The sequence below is a fragment of the Crinia signifera genome, chromosome 3, assembly GCF_055691185.1.
Source record: "Crinia signifera chromosome 3, ASM5569118v1, whole genome shotgun sequence".
Taxonomy (NCBI): domain Eukaryota; kingdom Metazoa; phylum Chordata; class Amphibia; order Anura; family Myobatrachidae; genus Crinia; species Crinia signifera.
In genome coordinates, this window is record NC_139219.1 from 176,215,703 (window position 1) to 176,233,526 (window position 17,824).

Consider the following 17,824-nt stretch of genomic DNA (forward strand, 5'->3'; position numbering starts at 1 on the left):
ACATTTGCATCATGCCGTAGACCTTATACACTTACAGTATATGTTCCTTTTAAGTCTTTCACATTCATTATTGAATCCTATTAAATGCAATTTGATGCAGATAGTTCAAAAAAGAATCTAAGCAAATGAGCCTAAATACACTCACTTTCTTACAAGCATATGCTTTGTTTCACATCATTTCCATCATTGCTCGCAGCACTCAGAAGTGTTATTGCTTGGTAAAATGCAATGGAGTTGTAGAGAATGCTCATTAGGTGCTTATTATACTTACATCAGAGCATTACAGTATATAAGCTTCCCTGTAGCAAAGTGTTGTTGCTTGAGTGTAGAAAATCTCACAGTGAAAAACAGCCCTGTAAGTGCAATAAACATTAATTTTTTTCAAAATGCATTTGTGCACTTTTTATTTTTATTTATCTTGTAATTACAGAGAACAGGCCCTTTCAAGTGCTCGAACCATGCCAATTTTGGGGCGAGAAAGAGACTACGGTGAAAGATATACATATCCAAATGTTTATGACTCACATGCAGAAGCCATGAAAACATCTGCATTTATTGGCGGTGCAAAGGTATTGATTATTTGCCATATCATATACTGTTTGCAGTACATATAAAGCATATGTGACTGACATTGCTGTATTTCCATAGCTACTTCTGCCAGAAGGTATTCAGAGAGAAAATAACAAAATGTATGAAGAAGTAAAGATCCCCATCACAGAGCCTCCTGTTGATTTTGAAGAGAAGCCAGTCTTTATCAAAGATTTGGATGAGGTAAGTAAATAGTGATCATAGTAAAGTTCTTGAGTTCCAAAAAAGTTTTAAAATTAAAAGTTTGTCATAATACATAAACCATTGACATGTATAGCAAAGAAAGTCTAGATGAGTGACAAAATGTTATCATTTTTTGGCACCAATATCCATCATCTTATGAGCAACACTACGGGAGCTGCTGTAGATGTGAGGAGCTTAAAGTAGGCATATTGTGTTTACCCAAGTATCCCCAGTGGTGCCAAGATTGGAGGGAGGGGGTACTATGTACATGGGCCCAGGCCTGATGTTGGAGCTCTGTGGGGCCCCCATTACCTGGCAGCTGCAGCTACTCATCTCAACCCAGCACATGCTGCTATTTGCTGGGTGGCAGTGTGGCCGGGGAGGTGCTTAAAGTGCTATTTTAGTTGTATTTTATTCTAATGGTGCATGGCCACGGCTCCCGCAATTAGGCCATGACCCATGTAAAGCTCTCTACTGGGGGTATCCCCATAGACATGGATAACATTTAATGATAGTATGTGGATCATTCAGTCGACATTAATTACGTCAACAGTGTCAGATTTCGCTCCACTATGGCTACACTCGGCACACTTTACCATTCACGATCGGACTCCACATGGATGGTAAAATATGAAAGAGTCCAATAAGTGTAAAAACTATTTTGTTAAAACATATGTCCACCTTGTGTGTTTACGATAGCCAACCTTTTACTTGTGTCAACCTTTTGCCTTTTTACCTTGTGCATGTCAAATATACAAATTTCACACAGTTAGGGCCCATAACTTAATACTGTTTTGCAGTAAGGCTATCCATTACTCATCCTTGCTGTATCCTAAGCCTTTTGCTTGTCTTTTTTTAACCAGTCCTGTTTTATTTGTTTGTTCTTAATTATAAAGCACAATAGTAAATGCTGCCTCTATATACATTAAGTAACTGTTAATAGAAAAAAAAATATTCTTTTTATTTTTGTATGACACCACTTTAGAATATACACAGGTGTCCTCACACACCTAACATCAATTTGCCATGAAGAGCAAGATGCGGCTAAGACTAATCCACACCGAAAGGTGTATCTTACCAAGTTTCACGTTAAGTTAGAATCTTATTCATACTGTAGATGAAGAAAAGTTTTACTTATTGTGTGTGCACACGGTAAGATTCCTGTGCTATTTGATGAAGATTCAATTGCTATGCAATCTTTGCTAACACATGTGCTATTTATATACAATTCATACTATCTACATTCAATCTGCACTATATAGTCATTGCTGCACTGTCTATTTGGCTTTTCGATTTCTGCTGAACGGGCGTGCCCATCAGCATCGAATCGGGATAGAATGCTTAAAAACACGTTCTATCTCCATACGATGTATGATCACGATTCAATTTTGACTATATAGTCAAAATCGAATGGCAAATTGTACCGTGTACACAAAGCATTAGACTTGGCCACACAGGAATGAGTTTTACTGTAAATATGTACAATGTCAAATAGGAAGCACTATGCGACTTGGTGTGAAACAATGCTGCAAATTTAGACGCTATTTTCAAAAATGTGTCAAAATTTTGTCACATTTTATTATTATTATTATTATTATTATCAACAGTTTCTTATATAGCGCACACATATTGCTATGTATATTTTAACATTCAAATCAGTCCCTGCCCCAGTGGAGCTTACAATCTATATTCCCTACCATGTGTACACGCACTCTCATTCATTCTAGTGTTCATTTTTGTTAGGAGCCAAATGTGGGAGGATGCCGGAGTATCCGGAGGAAACCTGTAGCTATCCATTGGGGCATTTCCATTAATGATAGTGGATAACAATAGATTGGGTTTGCACACCTATAAGATGTGGTTGTGCAGATTGATGGAAAGTGCCTGTGGGCCTTATTCTGGTTTTGTCCATCTAAGAAGCATTTTGTCAGAAAGAGAGAACTAGAATAAGACCTTGTATCACAGGATATCTCTTACAGTGTGTTCCCAGCTTTACACTAGGTTCAGTGCACACATCTCTGAAGGCCTCAAAGGAGGTCTCTGCTATCGTTTTAGTTTCACTCTTTTGAATAGATGCACACACCATGGTCTTATGGTATTTTTCACTGCTATTTAAAACCCTCTACATGAGTTTGCATGTTTGCTACCCAGAACTTCATGCCTAGTCCAGACCCAGCCTCAGCAGATATGTTAACTCATGTTTGAAATTGAAAATAACATTTATGATAGGCTCGGAGTAAGGTCCTTAGTGAGCATCCTATGGACCATCCAATTTAGTACATCTGACTTGAGTTTTCGATACATAGATGCATTTGTCAACCACTGAAGGTCAACATGCATCAAGGTTGACTCACCTGAAGGTCAACATTAGCTTAGGTCAACATGAGGTTTTTCACATTGTTTTAGCCAACAGGTGGTATTTCATGCGCTACCATACATGGTGGGAGAATAAAGTAGTGTGCCCGAAGCATGGAGAGTGCAGCGGTGCACTTTTTTAGTGTTAATGTCGACATTCGGGATAAAAAAAATGCGAAAAGCCATATGTCGACCTTTTTGACTGTCAAACTAATGACCCGTCGACCGTGATGCATATCAACCTTAAGTGGTCTACTCAATGCATGTCAACCTTAATGTTATCGACCCTATGGCCCATACCTGTGGGACAGATAGATGAGGGGTATTGTATTGACAGGAAATGTGTTTTAATTTTGCAGCTGGGCATTGTGTGTTTTTTTCAAAGTACTGTAGATTAAGATTTTTATTTACCCAAATTTCATTCTGTGCTGCTAAAAACTCTTGCCTGCTATCAATTTACCACTTTTAATAAAACAAATAGTCAAGCAACAACCATGTCACACTTTTAAGAGCCCCAAATAATTTGCGTATGGCCATTAATGGCATTCTATACTATTATTTAATGATAGTTGCCATTTTTTTTTAGGGGGTGGCACAGGATGATTTTCCAACATATTGCCCACTATGGCAGTTGGTTGGCTTGATTGCAGTTATAGAACTAAATTAATTAAAAATACATAAGGCATAAACAATAGAAAATAAACCTTTAATGCTGGGATGTAAACTACATCAATTACACAATATTAAATTAAAATAATATATGAGAAGGTCTTTATCTGTGTGTTATGTTTTTGTTTAAGTCACTGCAGTTGAACGACATGAAAAGTTTTTATTGCATTTTTTTTATAGTTCTATTATATTTTTGGTAACCTTTTCACAGATAGCCTAGGATTTAAATTAAAAATGAAAAGTTCCAAAATACTTTTTCTTGACCTTAATGTATTTCTGCAAGTATCTTGTTTTTCTCTTTTCAAATGTCAGAATATAATAATAAACCTATTGATTAGAACAAGAAATGGTTCTTCTGTAAGGAAAATTCCAGGATTAGGGCACAGCATAGTCTATAATAACACAGTATCAATGCAATATTATATCTTGTATACAAATATTGGTCATGACAGGTAAAAACTGAATCTTATCCTTAAAATTCCCTGTGTGAAAAATACAATGAAAAAAAAAACCCATCTCATACTCAGGTTGGTTTTCTAAATGCACACTTTTTTTTGCTTTTTTTCTCCTTCTTTCATGAACAAAACCAAGTGCACTACAGGTGGGGCTGATGTAACATGTGCAGAAAGAGTTACATTTGGGTGAGTTATTTTGTTTCTGTGCTGGGTAGTAGTAGTAGTAGTAGATCATTTATTTATAAGGCGCCACAAAGTGTCCGCAGTGCTGTACATAGCAAAAAACAAACAAATTACAAGGTAAAGTACAGGGTGTGTAGATAAAATACAGCATAAATAGGGGTATAGCTGGAAGAACTAAAATCAGCATCAGGTCTAAATTAGTTGTCAAAATTGTCGAGGAGACTGAAGATGAAGTAGAGGAAGGGAAGAACAGGGCAGGAGCACTGGTGAGGTAAAGAGGTAGGATGAGTACGTGAGGAAGGAGGGCCCTACCAGAGGCGGATTGGCCCACCGGGAAACCGGGCTGTTTCCCGGTGGGCCGGACCAGATTTCACTCTGGCTGGGCCGCTTACCTTGATTAAAGCGGCCGCAGCCCAGCCTGGTCATAAACGGCAGCATTGCCCAAAACAAATATGGCCGCCGCATATATGCATATATTAAATGCATATATGCGGCGGCCATATTTGTTTTGGGCTATGCTGAGCAGCTGCGGCCGCTGGATGTCGACAGAAGCACGGTGAGTAGCTTCTGTCGCTGTCGCTGCCGCCCCCCCTCCCCCCTCCAGCCCTCCAGCCACCACAGATGGGATCTGCATTGGCCATCCCTACCCGCGGCGCTGACGCCGACGGCTGTGACGGCTTTGATTGTGAAGCTCCACTGAAGGAGGCGGAGACACGGCTGCAGCACCTACGCGGGAGAGTGGACACTGGGCAAGAATTTCTTTTCCGTATTTCTTTTCCGCGCCTGCCCGTCACAATGCCTGCAAGGCTGCCACCAGCCGCACCACCAAGACTCCTGATGCCTGCTGCCCACCCGGCCGCCTGATTAATGTCTGCTGCCCGCATGGCTGCCCAGCTGCCAGATGCCTGCTGCCCAGTTAGGAAAGTTGAGTAAGTTTTGTGGAGCCTTTTTTTTATATTTTGAGCTAGTGAAAGGTTGGTGAAGGGGATGGAGAGGTGCAAGGGCGAAGGGGGAAGTAGAGATGGGGGGTTGCAGGGAGGTCCAGGGGGGGCAAAGTGGTGCAGGTGTGACAGAGAGGTACAGGAACAACAGAGAGATGCAGGGCTGATTTGGGGACAGAGATGTGCAAGGGTGACTATGGGTGCAGTGGTGCCAGGGAGACATGAGGTGATGGATGTACAAATACAGTACAAATACAGTATATTTGTACTGTATTCTTGTTATTTATTCAATGTTATGCCAAGCTTTGTCTCCCCGTATTGTTCCTTTGTACGGCGCTGTGAAACACTTGTGGCGCCTTATAAATAAAATTATAATAATAATAATAATAATGGATGGGTGCAGGGGGGACAGAGGGGTGCAGGGGGGACAGAGGGGTGCAAAGAGGACAGAGGGGTGCAAGAGATCAGAGAGGTGCAAGAGTGATGGGGGGTGGAGAGGTGCAAGAGGGACTGAGAGGCGCAGGACAGCAGGGAGTGAGAAGTGCAGGGTTGACATAAAAGAAATAAAAGTTTTCATTGATTTATCATGACTTTAGTTTATTTTTGTTTTTTTAATCTGTAACATGTAGTAGCCGCGATGCCTCCTTGGGCGAAGTTCCTGCGAGTTAGCCTGTATTTTAAAGCAACCTTAATTTAATTTAAACAGCAAATTGACTTGGTTTTACCATTTAAATTGTAGCTGTAGTAAAAATATCACCAGAATGGCACCTCTGTCCGAACCTTGCCGGGATACAGTCGGCATCCCGGCAATCAGGATGCTGGCCTTCAGTTTACCAAAGTCAGTATCCCAACTGCTGTCAGAACACTGGTGCCAGAACTTCGAAACGCATTAGGATGCTAACGATGCATTACAGACATCCGACATCCCGAATGTAAGAGGCGGGTTAGGGTCAATCCGTGGAAGTGGGGGTTAGGTTTAGGCACTAGGGTATTCAGGTTTAGGCTGGGAGGGAGTGGAAAGCTAGAGTTCGGCAGAGAGTTCAGCAGGGGGAGAGGGGGTTAGGGCCTTACAATGGAGGTTGAGGATGTGAGGGTTAGATTTGAGTGGCGGGGTATGGGGATAGGTTTAGGCAGTAGCTGGGAGGGTTATGCAGCTGCAAAGGAGGGGTAGGTGGAGAGGGTCAGGCTGCGTATGGAACTAATGTCTGGAGTTTCCGTATCGGCCTTTTAACCAGTGGCATCCTGTCCGCCGGAATGTGGTATGGATCTCCCTTGCAGGACAGTACTTAATGCTCATAAAAGATGATATTTTGACTCTTTTGGTGGAAAAGTAAAGCATCACAGAGGTTTGGTGGCAAATAATGCGTTTATACCTACGAGTACTTTCCTGAGTTCTGGGAGAATCATTCTGGAGAGAACAGGCACAACACATATAAAAAACAGATGCCTCTTATAATGTTACAAATCAGCCGAGAAGGTGGACGGGGATTTGCTGCAGGATCAGAGCATGGTACTAACCTCATCTAATAGGAGCTACTGTTGGGAATCCCCATGGCTACCACATATACTTTTACACTGAATCCACATATGAAGTAAGGTATTTCTGATATCAGGCCCAAAGCTGATCAGATTGTACTTTCCCCCCCTCACATGCACTCAGGAAGATTAGGAACTCTGGGGTAGATTTATTAAGCTCGGTGAAGTGATAAAGTGTCTGGTTTTTATCACTGGCCAATCAGCTCCTACCTGTCATTTTTCTAACCAAGCCTGTAACTTAACAGTCAGGAGCTGATTGGCCGGTGATAAAGTACCAGCCACATTATCACTTCACCGAGCTTAATAAATCTGCCCCCCAGTACAGGCCCGACTCTACTGAAAAACCAAGACAGGGGCACAGACTCAATGGACAGCTTATTTCTTCCCTTAGTGATTTATTAAAAATGTTATGCTGCTGCTCATTAAGTGGAATCTTATACGGCATATCTGCAAGTCACGTTGGTAGGTTCTTTCTAGGAGATCATATAACTGTTAGATTACATGGAAAATAAAAATTTGTAAATAGTGATGATAATGTGAGACGCATGGTTAGCAAAGCCATCAGCATTACAGACTGAGGTCTTAGGTTTCACTCCCAAGGCTATATCTGTTTGGAGTTTGTATGTCCTTCCTGTATTTACTTGGGGTTCCTCAATGTACTGCTCATTCCAGTTAACCATAGCCGGCTCTAACCAATTTGATGCCCTATGCTAGATTTTGGCTGCTACCATGTAGCGCTAGCACTAGTTCCATCTCTCTGTCTCCATAAGGGCCGTATACACATAAGGCCACACAGTAATGACCCTCACACATTAAGCCTCACACCTCAATACATTAGTAATGTCCTTATACACAAAGCACAGTAATGCCCATTAGACATTATTCCAAAACATATTTCTATTTAACTGGATTAGTCCTGACTATTGTCTTGTGGTAGTGTCGAGCAGGCAGCAATGTGCAGGGGCAGTCTCCTGGACTCCAAAAACACACATGGGAAGAGAAGCTGCTGCAAATGGGCATGCACAAAAGCCCCCCCCCCCCCCCTTCCCCCGGCTGTGTGGCACTTTGTGAATTTTGGATCATTCCATGTGTCATAATGTGAATATTGGCTCATACTGTGTGGCATAAGGTGTACAGGTTTTCCGATAGAAAAAAAGGGCCCTCTTGTTATGGTGCATAATGTGTTCAAGGGAGGTGGCCCATACTCAGTGTCCCTCGGCGCAGGGGGGGGGGGGGACAGTTGGGAGACCCGCTGTCACCCTCCCCATGTCTCTGTCACCCTCCCCATGTCTCTATCTCCCCAGCCCCACAGGCTGCAGAATAGACCCTGTACGCATGCACCTATTCTGCAGCCTGAGGGGCTGGGGACAAAGCCAGCAGCTCAGAGAGACACTAGCCATGCCCCCACAGAGGCAAAAAATTGGGCGTAGCCTCGTTGAAATAGGCTACACCCCCATATTGATAGGCCACGCCCCCCAAAAAAATCGCAGCTACATCCCCTCCCTTTTAGGGCTGCTTCAAGACATTTCCCGGGCTGGTTTTAATTCCCAATCCGCCCCTGGGCCCTACTCATAAGAGTTAACAGACTAAAAGGAGGTGGGTGGATGAACGAAAAACAATAGGATAAGTAGGAACGGATGGAGGGGTAGGGTAGGCAGGATAGGAGGAGTGAAAGAGGTTAGGAGGAGGAGGGATAGGCTAGTCGGAAGAAGTGGGTTTTGAGGGAACACTTGTAGGAGGTAAGGGAATCAGAAAGCCTGATGGGTAAATACTGGCTGCTTTATTTTTACACTGCAATTTAGATATCAGTTTGAACACACCACACCCAAATCTAACTCTCTCTGCACAAGTTACATCAGCCCCACCTGCAGTGAACATGGTTTTTGAACTTTTGTCCATTAAAGGAGTTTGCTTTTGAACATTAATTTGAATCGCCCCCTTAACCTCTTCAATTTTTTTTTGTATAAGTAAACAAGTCTTTGTTACTATGCATGAGGAGGAGTTTTGGAATCCCTGGATTTTTTACATTTCACTGTATTTTAATAAGCGCTTTTTTAAAATGTAGCAGCATGGGTCAGCACGGATGGTGTAATGGTTAGCATTACTGCCTCACAGGTGATGGGTTTGAATCCCACCTTGAACCTAACTGTGCGGAGTTTGTATATTCTTCCCGTGCTTGCGTGGGTTTCATCCGTGTACTCCAGTTTCCTCCCACAATCCAAAAATAGGTAGGTTAATTGACTTCCAACAAAATTAACCCTATAATGTCTGTGTGTGCGTGTACATGTGTTAGGGAATATAGATTGTAAGCTCCACTACGACAGGGACAGATTGTGAATAGTTACATATACAGTATAGTGACATAGTAGGGGCCTTATTCTAGTTCACTCTTTCTGACAAAATCCTTCTTATATGGACAAAACCATGTGCACAGCAGGGTCAGATGTTACTTGTGCAGAGAGAATTAGATTTGGGTGGGGTTTTACTTCAAAGTGAGATCTATATTGCAGTGTAAAAATAAAGCAGTCAGTATTTTCCCTGCACAGAAACAAAATAACTCACCCAAATCTAACTCTCTCTGCACATTTTACATCTGCCCCCCTGCAGTGCACATGGTTTTGTCCATTTAAGAGGGATTTTGTCAGAAAGAGTGAACTAGAGTAACCCCCTAGGTGAGGCTTAATAAAGACTTGCGTCCATCTAGTTCAACCTATGTTTATAGTAGCTTATCCCTTGTTGTATAGTATGTTCTGATATTTTTAAGACAGATTATGTTACTTATTCGTACCCATGGATGTTTTTAACCAATAAATGTTTATCCAACCTTATTTTAAACATATTTGTAGTGTCTGCCGACACCACTTCTCCAGGAAGAGAGTTCCAAAGTTTGACTGCTCTTACTGTAAAGAAGTTTTTTCTTCTAGATGAACAAAATCTTTTTTCTTCTAATCTAAACTCGTGCCTTCGTGTCCTTGATTCCTTTCTAGTAGAAAAAAGGGTGTTTGACAGTTCCTTATATTGGCCCCTAATCTATTTATACATGTTGAGCATATCCCCCCCTTAAACGTCTTTTCTCTAGTGTAAATAGTCCCAAATTGTTTAATCTTTCTTCGTAGCTTAAATTCTCCATTCCCCTAATAAGCTTTATTGCTCGGCTTTGGATTTTTTCTAATTCTATGATGTCCTTTTGATAGTGCGGGGCCCAGAACTGCACTGCGTATTCGAGGTGTGGTCTAACCAATGATTTGTACAGAGGCATAATTACTTTTGAGTCCCTAGTTTCCATGCCCCTTTTAATATATGTGAGAATTTGTTGGCCTTTTTTTGTTGCTATATTACATTGCGCACTGCACCCCAGTTTGTTGTCTATTAGGACTCCTAGATCCTTTTCGAGTACTGAATTACCCAATGCCTCCCCACTTAGGTTATAACTAGTACACTGTTTATGTCTCCCAAGGTGCATAACCTTGCATTTTTCCACATTGAACCTCATCTTCCACTTTTTTGCCCACACATCTAGATTGTCCAGATCGTTTTGAAGCGTGTTGGAATGTTCCAATATTTTCTGTAAAGCGCTGCGGAATATGTGTGCTCTATATAAGAAACTGTTAATAAATAAATACATGTAGAAATGTAATTTGAAGAAAGCAACATGGAATAAATAGACAAATAAGAAATTCTGATTGTGCTGTAATTGTAATCTGCCATCACAGTTTTCTTAACAATATTTAATAGAAATGCTGCAGAAGGTGGACAGTATTCAATGAGGAAAATTTGCCGTGTTTTATGGCAAATTTTTGTTTTCTTAGCGTTGGCAGAGAATTTTGGTCTCAAAAAGCGAACAACCCTATTCAATGTGATATTTTCGCCATCGGCGAACAGTGAATAATGGATGGTTCTCCATCTGATACTCGCCGCCAATCGCTGTGTCTTGTCAATAGGTTTTTGCATTGAGATTCGCCGTCTCTCGCCGTCACTTGCCATGAGTGTATTCAATGAGAAGACGGAGAATACATTTCTAGGTTAATTTCTCCTTGCCTCTCCGTGTATCACTTGCCATCTTTTCACCTTCAAGTGAATTGTGAACTTTTAAAATAATGTTTTTTTTTTTTTTTTTAAATGTGGTGTCAAAAAAATCAGGAATTTTATTCTGAGAAGGGGCATGCTATTTTTATTCATGTGTTTACAGCACATGAATATATATTTAATTTAAAAAAATTATAATTTTTTTACACATAGCAGCCAGCAGGGGGCCGAGAGCCGCTCATTAGATATTCATATATTCACTGCTCCCGATCATTACATATGCACGATCGGGTGCAGTGAATACCCGGTTCCCTGTTGGCTCTCCGGGGGGGGGCAACCTGTGCTGCCTGGCTCTCGGGGAGCCCACCTCCCCCCCACATACGTTCTGGGGCAGGCAGGGAGACTTCCATCCCTGCCGCCGTCCTCAGCCACAGGGGTTCACATTCGCGGTCAGGGGCAGCGAGCCCCTGCCTCATTGAATAGGGGGACAGCGAGGCTCCGGAACACGGCGACTGTGCAGCGAATCCTAAACAGGATTCGCTGCACGCCGTGAATATGTTTATTGAATACTGCCCAATGTGTGCTTAGCACATGCCTGTAGATGTACTGTAAATTTGGTTGCCCTGCCAGTAATTCATATAATAGCTGCATGCATATTGCCTCTCGCTGTTGAAGTAGTTTTTTTCTACCTTGCCTTTATGGAATAACAATTCTCAAAGCTGTCATAACAAAGCTGAAAAGGATACATTTTCATGTAAGATGTGTCTTATCTAGTGGAGTATATTTATTGCTAAGTAAATGGAAATTAGTGTTCTCAGAAGCATGCCTTTATCAGTATAATGAAATGTATAGTGTGAATATCTCCAGCTTTGTCTGTCTGTCCACTGGACACAGTCATATCCTGTACAAATACAAGGTACCCGGGCGATAGATCAGTATTTGATAAATTGTTAGCTTTGAAGAGGACCTTGAAAGTAAATGCAGCAAGCTATGCATAGTTATGTAATGCAAAGGATGATCGTATTTTGATACAGAAATACTGCACAATCAAATCTCCATTTAGCATTCCTGGTTTTTATGTATTTTACATGATCCCCATTAAAATTCTATGTATATTAAGCCCCATACACATGGGCAATGTAGGGCTTGACTTTTGTGCTGAGAGATCTAGTTAGCACAGATCGTTTAGCACACAGTGGGGCAGATGCATTAAGCCTTAACAAGAGATAAATTCAAGGAGAGATAAACGTCCAGCCAATCAGCTCCTTACTGACTTTTTTTCAAACACAGCCTGTAACATGGCAGTTAGCAGGTGATTGGCTGGATGTTTATCTATACTTATCACCCTTGCATTTATCTCTTGTTATGGCTTAATACATCTGCTCCATTACCCTATACGCACATAACGATGTGTGCTGAGCAATCTGTGCTAACCAGTGCTTTCTTTAGCACATGCTCGGCAATCTATCTAGACCTTGGCTGCATGTACTAAAAATCTGAACAGGCGCATCACCATCCCTATAGGTGATATGGAAGGGCAGTATGTGCTTAATCCTTTAAGTGATGTAGACAGATCGCTTAAAAAATAAGGAAAATTGCCCCATGTGTATGCCCCATTAGACCACTCCCAAATCGTATACCAAAATGTACTTGTGGTCCCACATTTCAGGCATTTGTACCCTGTCGCCCATTTTAAGTAGGTCTGTAGGAGTATAATGTACTTTATGCCGTACATAGAACTTTTATACTACAGATGTGTTTTTATAGCCTCAATATGCCATGCACTGCAAGATGCCTGGTGTGAGTAAGCCAGCAGTTCCTGGGCAGCCTTGCTAACATCAGGCATCTTTGTTTGCTGAAACGCAGTACGGAAGACATGATAAATAATATGCTGCAGGTCTATATTCTGTATTTGACTGTGGATGTATCTACATACAAAATGATATGTTGTGATCGACTGTGGTTGTATCTGCATACAAAATGATATGCTGTGATCGACTGTGGTTGTATCTGCATACAAAATGATATGCTGTGATCGACTTCGGTTGTATCTGCATACAAAATGATATGCTGTGATCGACTGTGGTTGTATCTGCATACAAAATGATATGCTGTGATCGACTGTGGTTGTATCTGCATACAAAATGATATGCTGTGATCGACTGTGGTTGTATCTGCTTACAAAATGATATGCTGTGATCGACTCTGGTTGTATCTGCATACAAAATGATATGCTGTGATCGACTGTGGTTGTATCTGCATACAAAATGATATGCTGTGATCGACTGCGGTTGTATCTGCATACAAAATGATATGCTGTGATCGACTGCGGTTGTATCTGCATACAAAATGATATGCTGTGATCGACTGCGGTTGTATCTGCATACAAAATGATATGCTGTGATCGACTGCGGTTGTATCTGCATACAAAATGATATGCTGTGATCGACTGCGGTTGTATCTGCATACAAAATGATATGCTGTGATTGACTGCGGTTGTATCTGCATACAAAATGATATGCTGTGATCGACTGCGGTTGTATCTGCATACAAAATGATATGCTGTGATCGACTGCGGTTGTATCTGCATACAAAATGATATGCTGTGATCGACTGTGGTTGTATCTGCATACAAAATGATATGCTGTGATCGACTGCGGTTGTATCTGCATACAAAATGATATGCTGTGATCGACTGCGGTTGTATCTGCATACAAAATTATATGCTGTGATCGGCTGTGGTTGTATCTGCTTACAAAATGTTTACTGGAGAACACTGCAGTTGCCATACCTGCAACTATGTACCAATTCATTTACTGCGAGAATACGAATTACAACTACCTAGTATACTACAGTCAGAGCAAGTTGCAGAATGGACAACCAAAAACTATGTAGTCTGTGTAATTAGGCAAAAATAGGGCTGATTTTAGAGACATGTGTTGTTATGCTTAGCTGCATCTCCAATATTCTTTGCACTAGTAATTTTTGGCAGAGTTGCAGGAGTGATAATATAGGGGTTTATTCTGATTCACTTGGAAAGGTACATTCACTCTATAATGGACAAAACCATATGCATTGCAGGTGGGGCTGATGTACAGAGAGAGTTAGATTTGGGTGTTTTATTGTTTCTGTGCAGGATAAATACTGTCTGCTTTATTTTTACACTGCAATATAGATAACAATTTGAAGTAAAAACTCACCCATATCTAACTGTCTCTGCACATGTTACATCAGCCCCACCTGCAGTGCACATGGTTTTGTCCATTAGAGAGTGATTGTGCCTTTCCGAGTGAATCAGAATTTTTCCCATAGTTTCAGTCCGACTTGAAGTTTGAGGAAAAGTAACACAACTGATCACAGTGGGGGAAATTGCACAAGGGGTCAAAGCTGCAGCAATCTGCTTTCCACAATAAATTACTATGGGCAATTTCAAATTGTGTTTTTGCTTCCAGTACTTTTTATTTTTCCTTTACCCAATTCCGTGGCATCCTTACCTTTTAGTGACACCCGGAGCGGGTTGTATCTGTTAAATGCATGCCAGCGAAAAGAGGTGTGATTTCGTGGATAGGACCTGGCCTCAAGGCACAAACCCTTGTTTTTGACACTCTGAATGTGTCTGGGAGGTGCAGGAAGCCCCCAGATACCTCTGTGGGCAGTGCTGGCTCCTAGACTGTGGCAGGAGTTGGGTGCTGTATGTAATGTTAAGGTGCAGCACTCGGCTCTTCTGACTTAGCAGGAGTCAGTACTTTGGTTCACCTTTTGGCAGATAATACCCTCAGCCCCCCATAACCACACAATGACACCACAGACCCCATTTAACTCTTTCTCTTATTTGCTGTACCAATTTTCTCTGGTTGCTTGAATGTTAGGTTGTATATCTAGGTTATGAATTAAACATTTTCTGTAATTATGGGAAACCTTATTTATGACCTTATGCTAATGCAGAGATTTGTGTGGGAGGCGACCAACCCCCCCCCTGTTTATCAGGAGGACATATCTGGCCAAGTAACATATGTATAAAGCAAGGTTTAAATAAATGAATTTACTTATGAGTTGTATGACATTCTTTCATTAAATAGTATCTGTACTATAATTGATAAAGAAAGTTAATTGGATTGCCATGTTGGGGTTTAGGCTAAGCTCTCTGATCATTTTTACCATTCTGTCAATCGGCACCTTTTTATTTAAAAAGGCTGAATTTGACCTTGTTTCTTCTCATGAATTTGTTTTCATGAATATGTTCTGGTATGTATGTAGCTTTGTTTTCTATGAAGAACAAATAGTCCTATTAATAATGTGACCTAATTAATGTGTCTATCCAAGATAAAGATGAATAAACTTTTAATATCAAGGACCATGAACATAACAAGGGGATACCAGTTGTGATTGAGAGAAATTAGCAAGCACCACAGGATGTGCTTCTTCACTCTAATGTTGGGTGAGCTTTTCAGTTGAGGGTGTTGATAAATTCATTAACTGACTTTTGAAATTGTCAGAATGCATTTCTTTCAAAACTTATATTTGATCTTATAATTACTAGAGGACATTATCAGTGTTCTTGTTTAATGGAATTGATCAGATTGTCTTTGACGGGATTAGACCTTTTTTCCCCCTCTGTAAGGTTGAATTGATAGTTGCTTGGAATTTTGTTTTACCTTCTTCTATATCAACACAATTATACGTTTATAAAATTTTGAACTCAATTAATTTGTTGGCTTTTTCAGCCCTTCGAAGTATGTACAGTTTTTTGGTATTTGTTTCCTAGCACGGCGCCCACGATATTCAGTCGTATGGCATTGTATTCAATTTAAAATTGTATACCATTGTATATGGCATACAATGCAATGTGATGCAATTTTAAATTGTATAAGCAACCTAATGGATTTTTTCAATGTTAAATGGTCCCCCTATATGATTTTTAATTGTATAAGCACCTTAATAGGTGCTTACAATGTTAAATGCTCCCACAGGCCACCGCCACTATCAACGCCAACCCGAAGCGTGGCGAGTGCACTATCCACGTCGGCGTGGAGTTGACTTTATATAGTGTGGCGAGCGCAGCGAGCCAACGCGCATTACTTCACATGTATTCCATGTCCCCTCGCGGGGCTCGCTACGCTCGCCACACTTCGGTGTCGGTGGCTCGCATCGCATGTACCCTACCAGCCATTGATCACATCACACTAACATTGCCTGCCTGTGCATCCCTCATCATTTGTGTATGGCTCCTCCCTTTCACCTATTAGTCCTCTACCACATATGGCTCACATGCACAATATTGTAACATTGGGTTTCCAATGAGCAGCTTTGGACAGCAATGTATGTGCACTGCTTGCTGTAACTCCCAGCCAGTGTCACCTGTGGAACCGTGGGATATAACATAAAAAAGAGGAATGTTCTGGTACCTACCACACATTTCTTCAGCAGTTGGGATTTTCTCAACCCTAACTATCTCTATATAGAGTGCACACTTTTTTGTATGACATCATTAACATTCATGGATTTTAAATGGATGACAATTTGAATTCTTTATTCATTTTTCCTTTGACATTTTTAATCTCTTTTCTCTTTCCATGGCAGTCAATCATTTTATAGAATACTGATAATTGTGATTTGACCTATGTCATCCCTGACTGCAAATTGCAGGAGCCCAAGGCGACGAGAGTCGTTCTTACTTTAGAAATGAGTTGAGGAAACTACTGAGCAAACTATATATATATATACTTCCAGATAAAGGGCACTCGAGGACTTCAAAGATGGTGAAAACAAAGGACTGGTTTATTTCTCGGTCATAGGTAATGTCAACGTTTCGGGGTCTCCCCCGTCGTCAGGACAGAAAAGGGGGAGACCCTGAAACGTTGACATTACCTATGACTGAGAAATAAACCAGTCCTTTGTTTTCACCATCTTTGAAGTCCTCGAGTGCCCTTTGTCTGGAAGTGTATCAACGGAACTTCAAGGTTCCTTATTGCAGGCACCGGGGCAAGCCACTTTGGCCTACACCTAAGCCCGGGAGTGCCAGTTTCATTTGGATTATATATATATATATATATATATATATATATATATATATATGAGAGAGAGAGAGACTCTAGGTCTCTTTCTCATACATGCACAGACACATGTAGCATGTGTATGTTGGTTAGCATTGTGTAAATTGTGACAGTTCAGTTAGAAATGGCAAGTTGCACTCATATACAGTAGTAGGACAATGTAGAAGACCTTTAGTGGCCATAAGCAAGAAAAGTATTGACCATATTTTTCCCATTTATAGATGCATTATTATTTTTTTAGAATGTTGTCCCAGGGGCACAGCACTCATTCGGATGTGGTTGCATTGGGTTGGGATCATTTGGTCGACAGTCATTACGTCGACATGGGAAAAGGTCGACATGGTTCGGCAGGTCATTAGTTTGACAATTTCTATGTCGACAGTCAAAAGTTCGACGTGGTTTTTCACAGTTTTTTTACCTGAATGTCAACACAGTCGACATCGACACAGCTTCAAGTGCACCGCACCCCCTCACAACGCTCGCTATGTGTCGGGCACGGTGCATTGCTGCACTCGGCACACTATTTTCTCCCACCATGCCCTAGTGCAGGGCTGGGCAACACCGGCCCTCCAGATGTTGATGAACTACACATCCCAGCATGCCTTGCATCAGTTTCAGCATGGCCACATAGCAAAACTAATGCAAAGCATCCTGGGATGTGTAGGTCAATAACATCTGGAGGGCCGGCGTTGCCCAGCCCTGCCCTAGTGGATGGTAGGGCATGAAATACCGCCTTTCGGCACGTCAGCTCAAAAAAAACAGTGAAAAACCCCATGTCAACCTTTTGACTGTCGACCTAAACATTGTCGAACTAATGACCTGTCGAACTAATGAC

The 17,824-nt window shown here is 41.3% G+C and overlaps 1 protein-coding gene across 2 annotated transcripts in view; it reads left to right on the forward strand.

Annotated features, from left to right (window-relative positions):
- The window catches only part of ASCC3 (activating signal cointegrator 1 complex subunit 3), a 718,547-nt gene that overhangs the window by 153,105 nt on the left and 547,618 nt on the right, over positions 1-17,824 (forward strand). For both annotated transcript variants that reach the window (XM_083176983.1, XM_083176984.1), the window contains exons 7-8: positions 431-569; positions 649-771. In XM_083176983.1, coding sequence (XP_083033109.1) covers positions 431-569; positions 649-771 — 262 coding nt within the window. The remainder of the gene's footprint in view (positions 1-430; positions 570-648; positions 772-17,824) is intronic.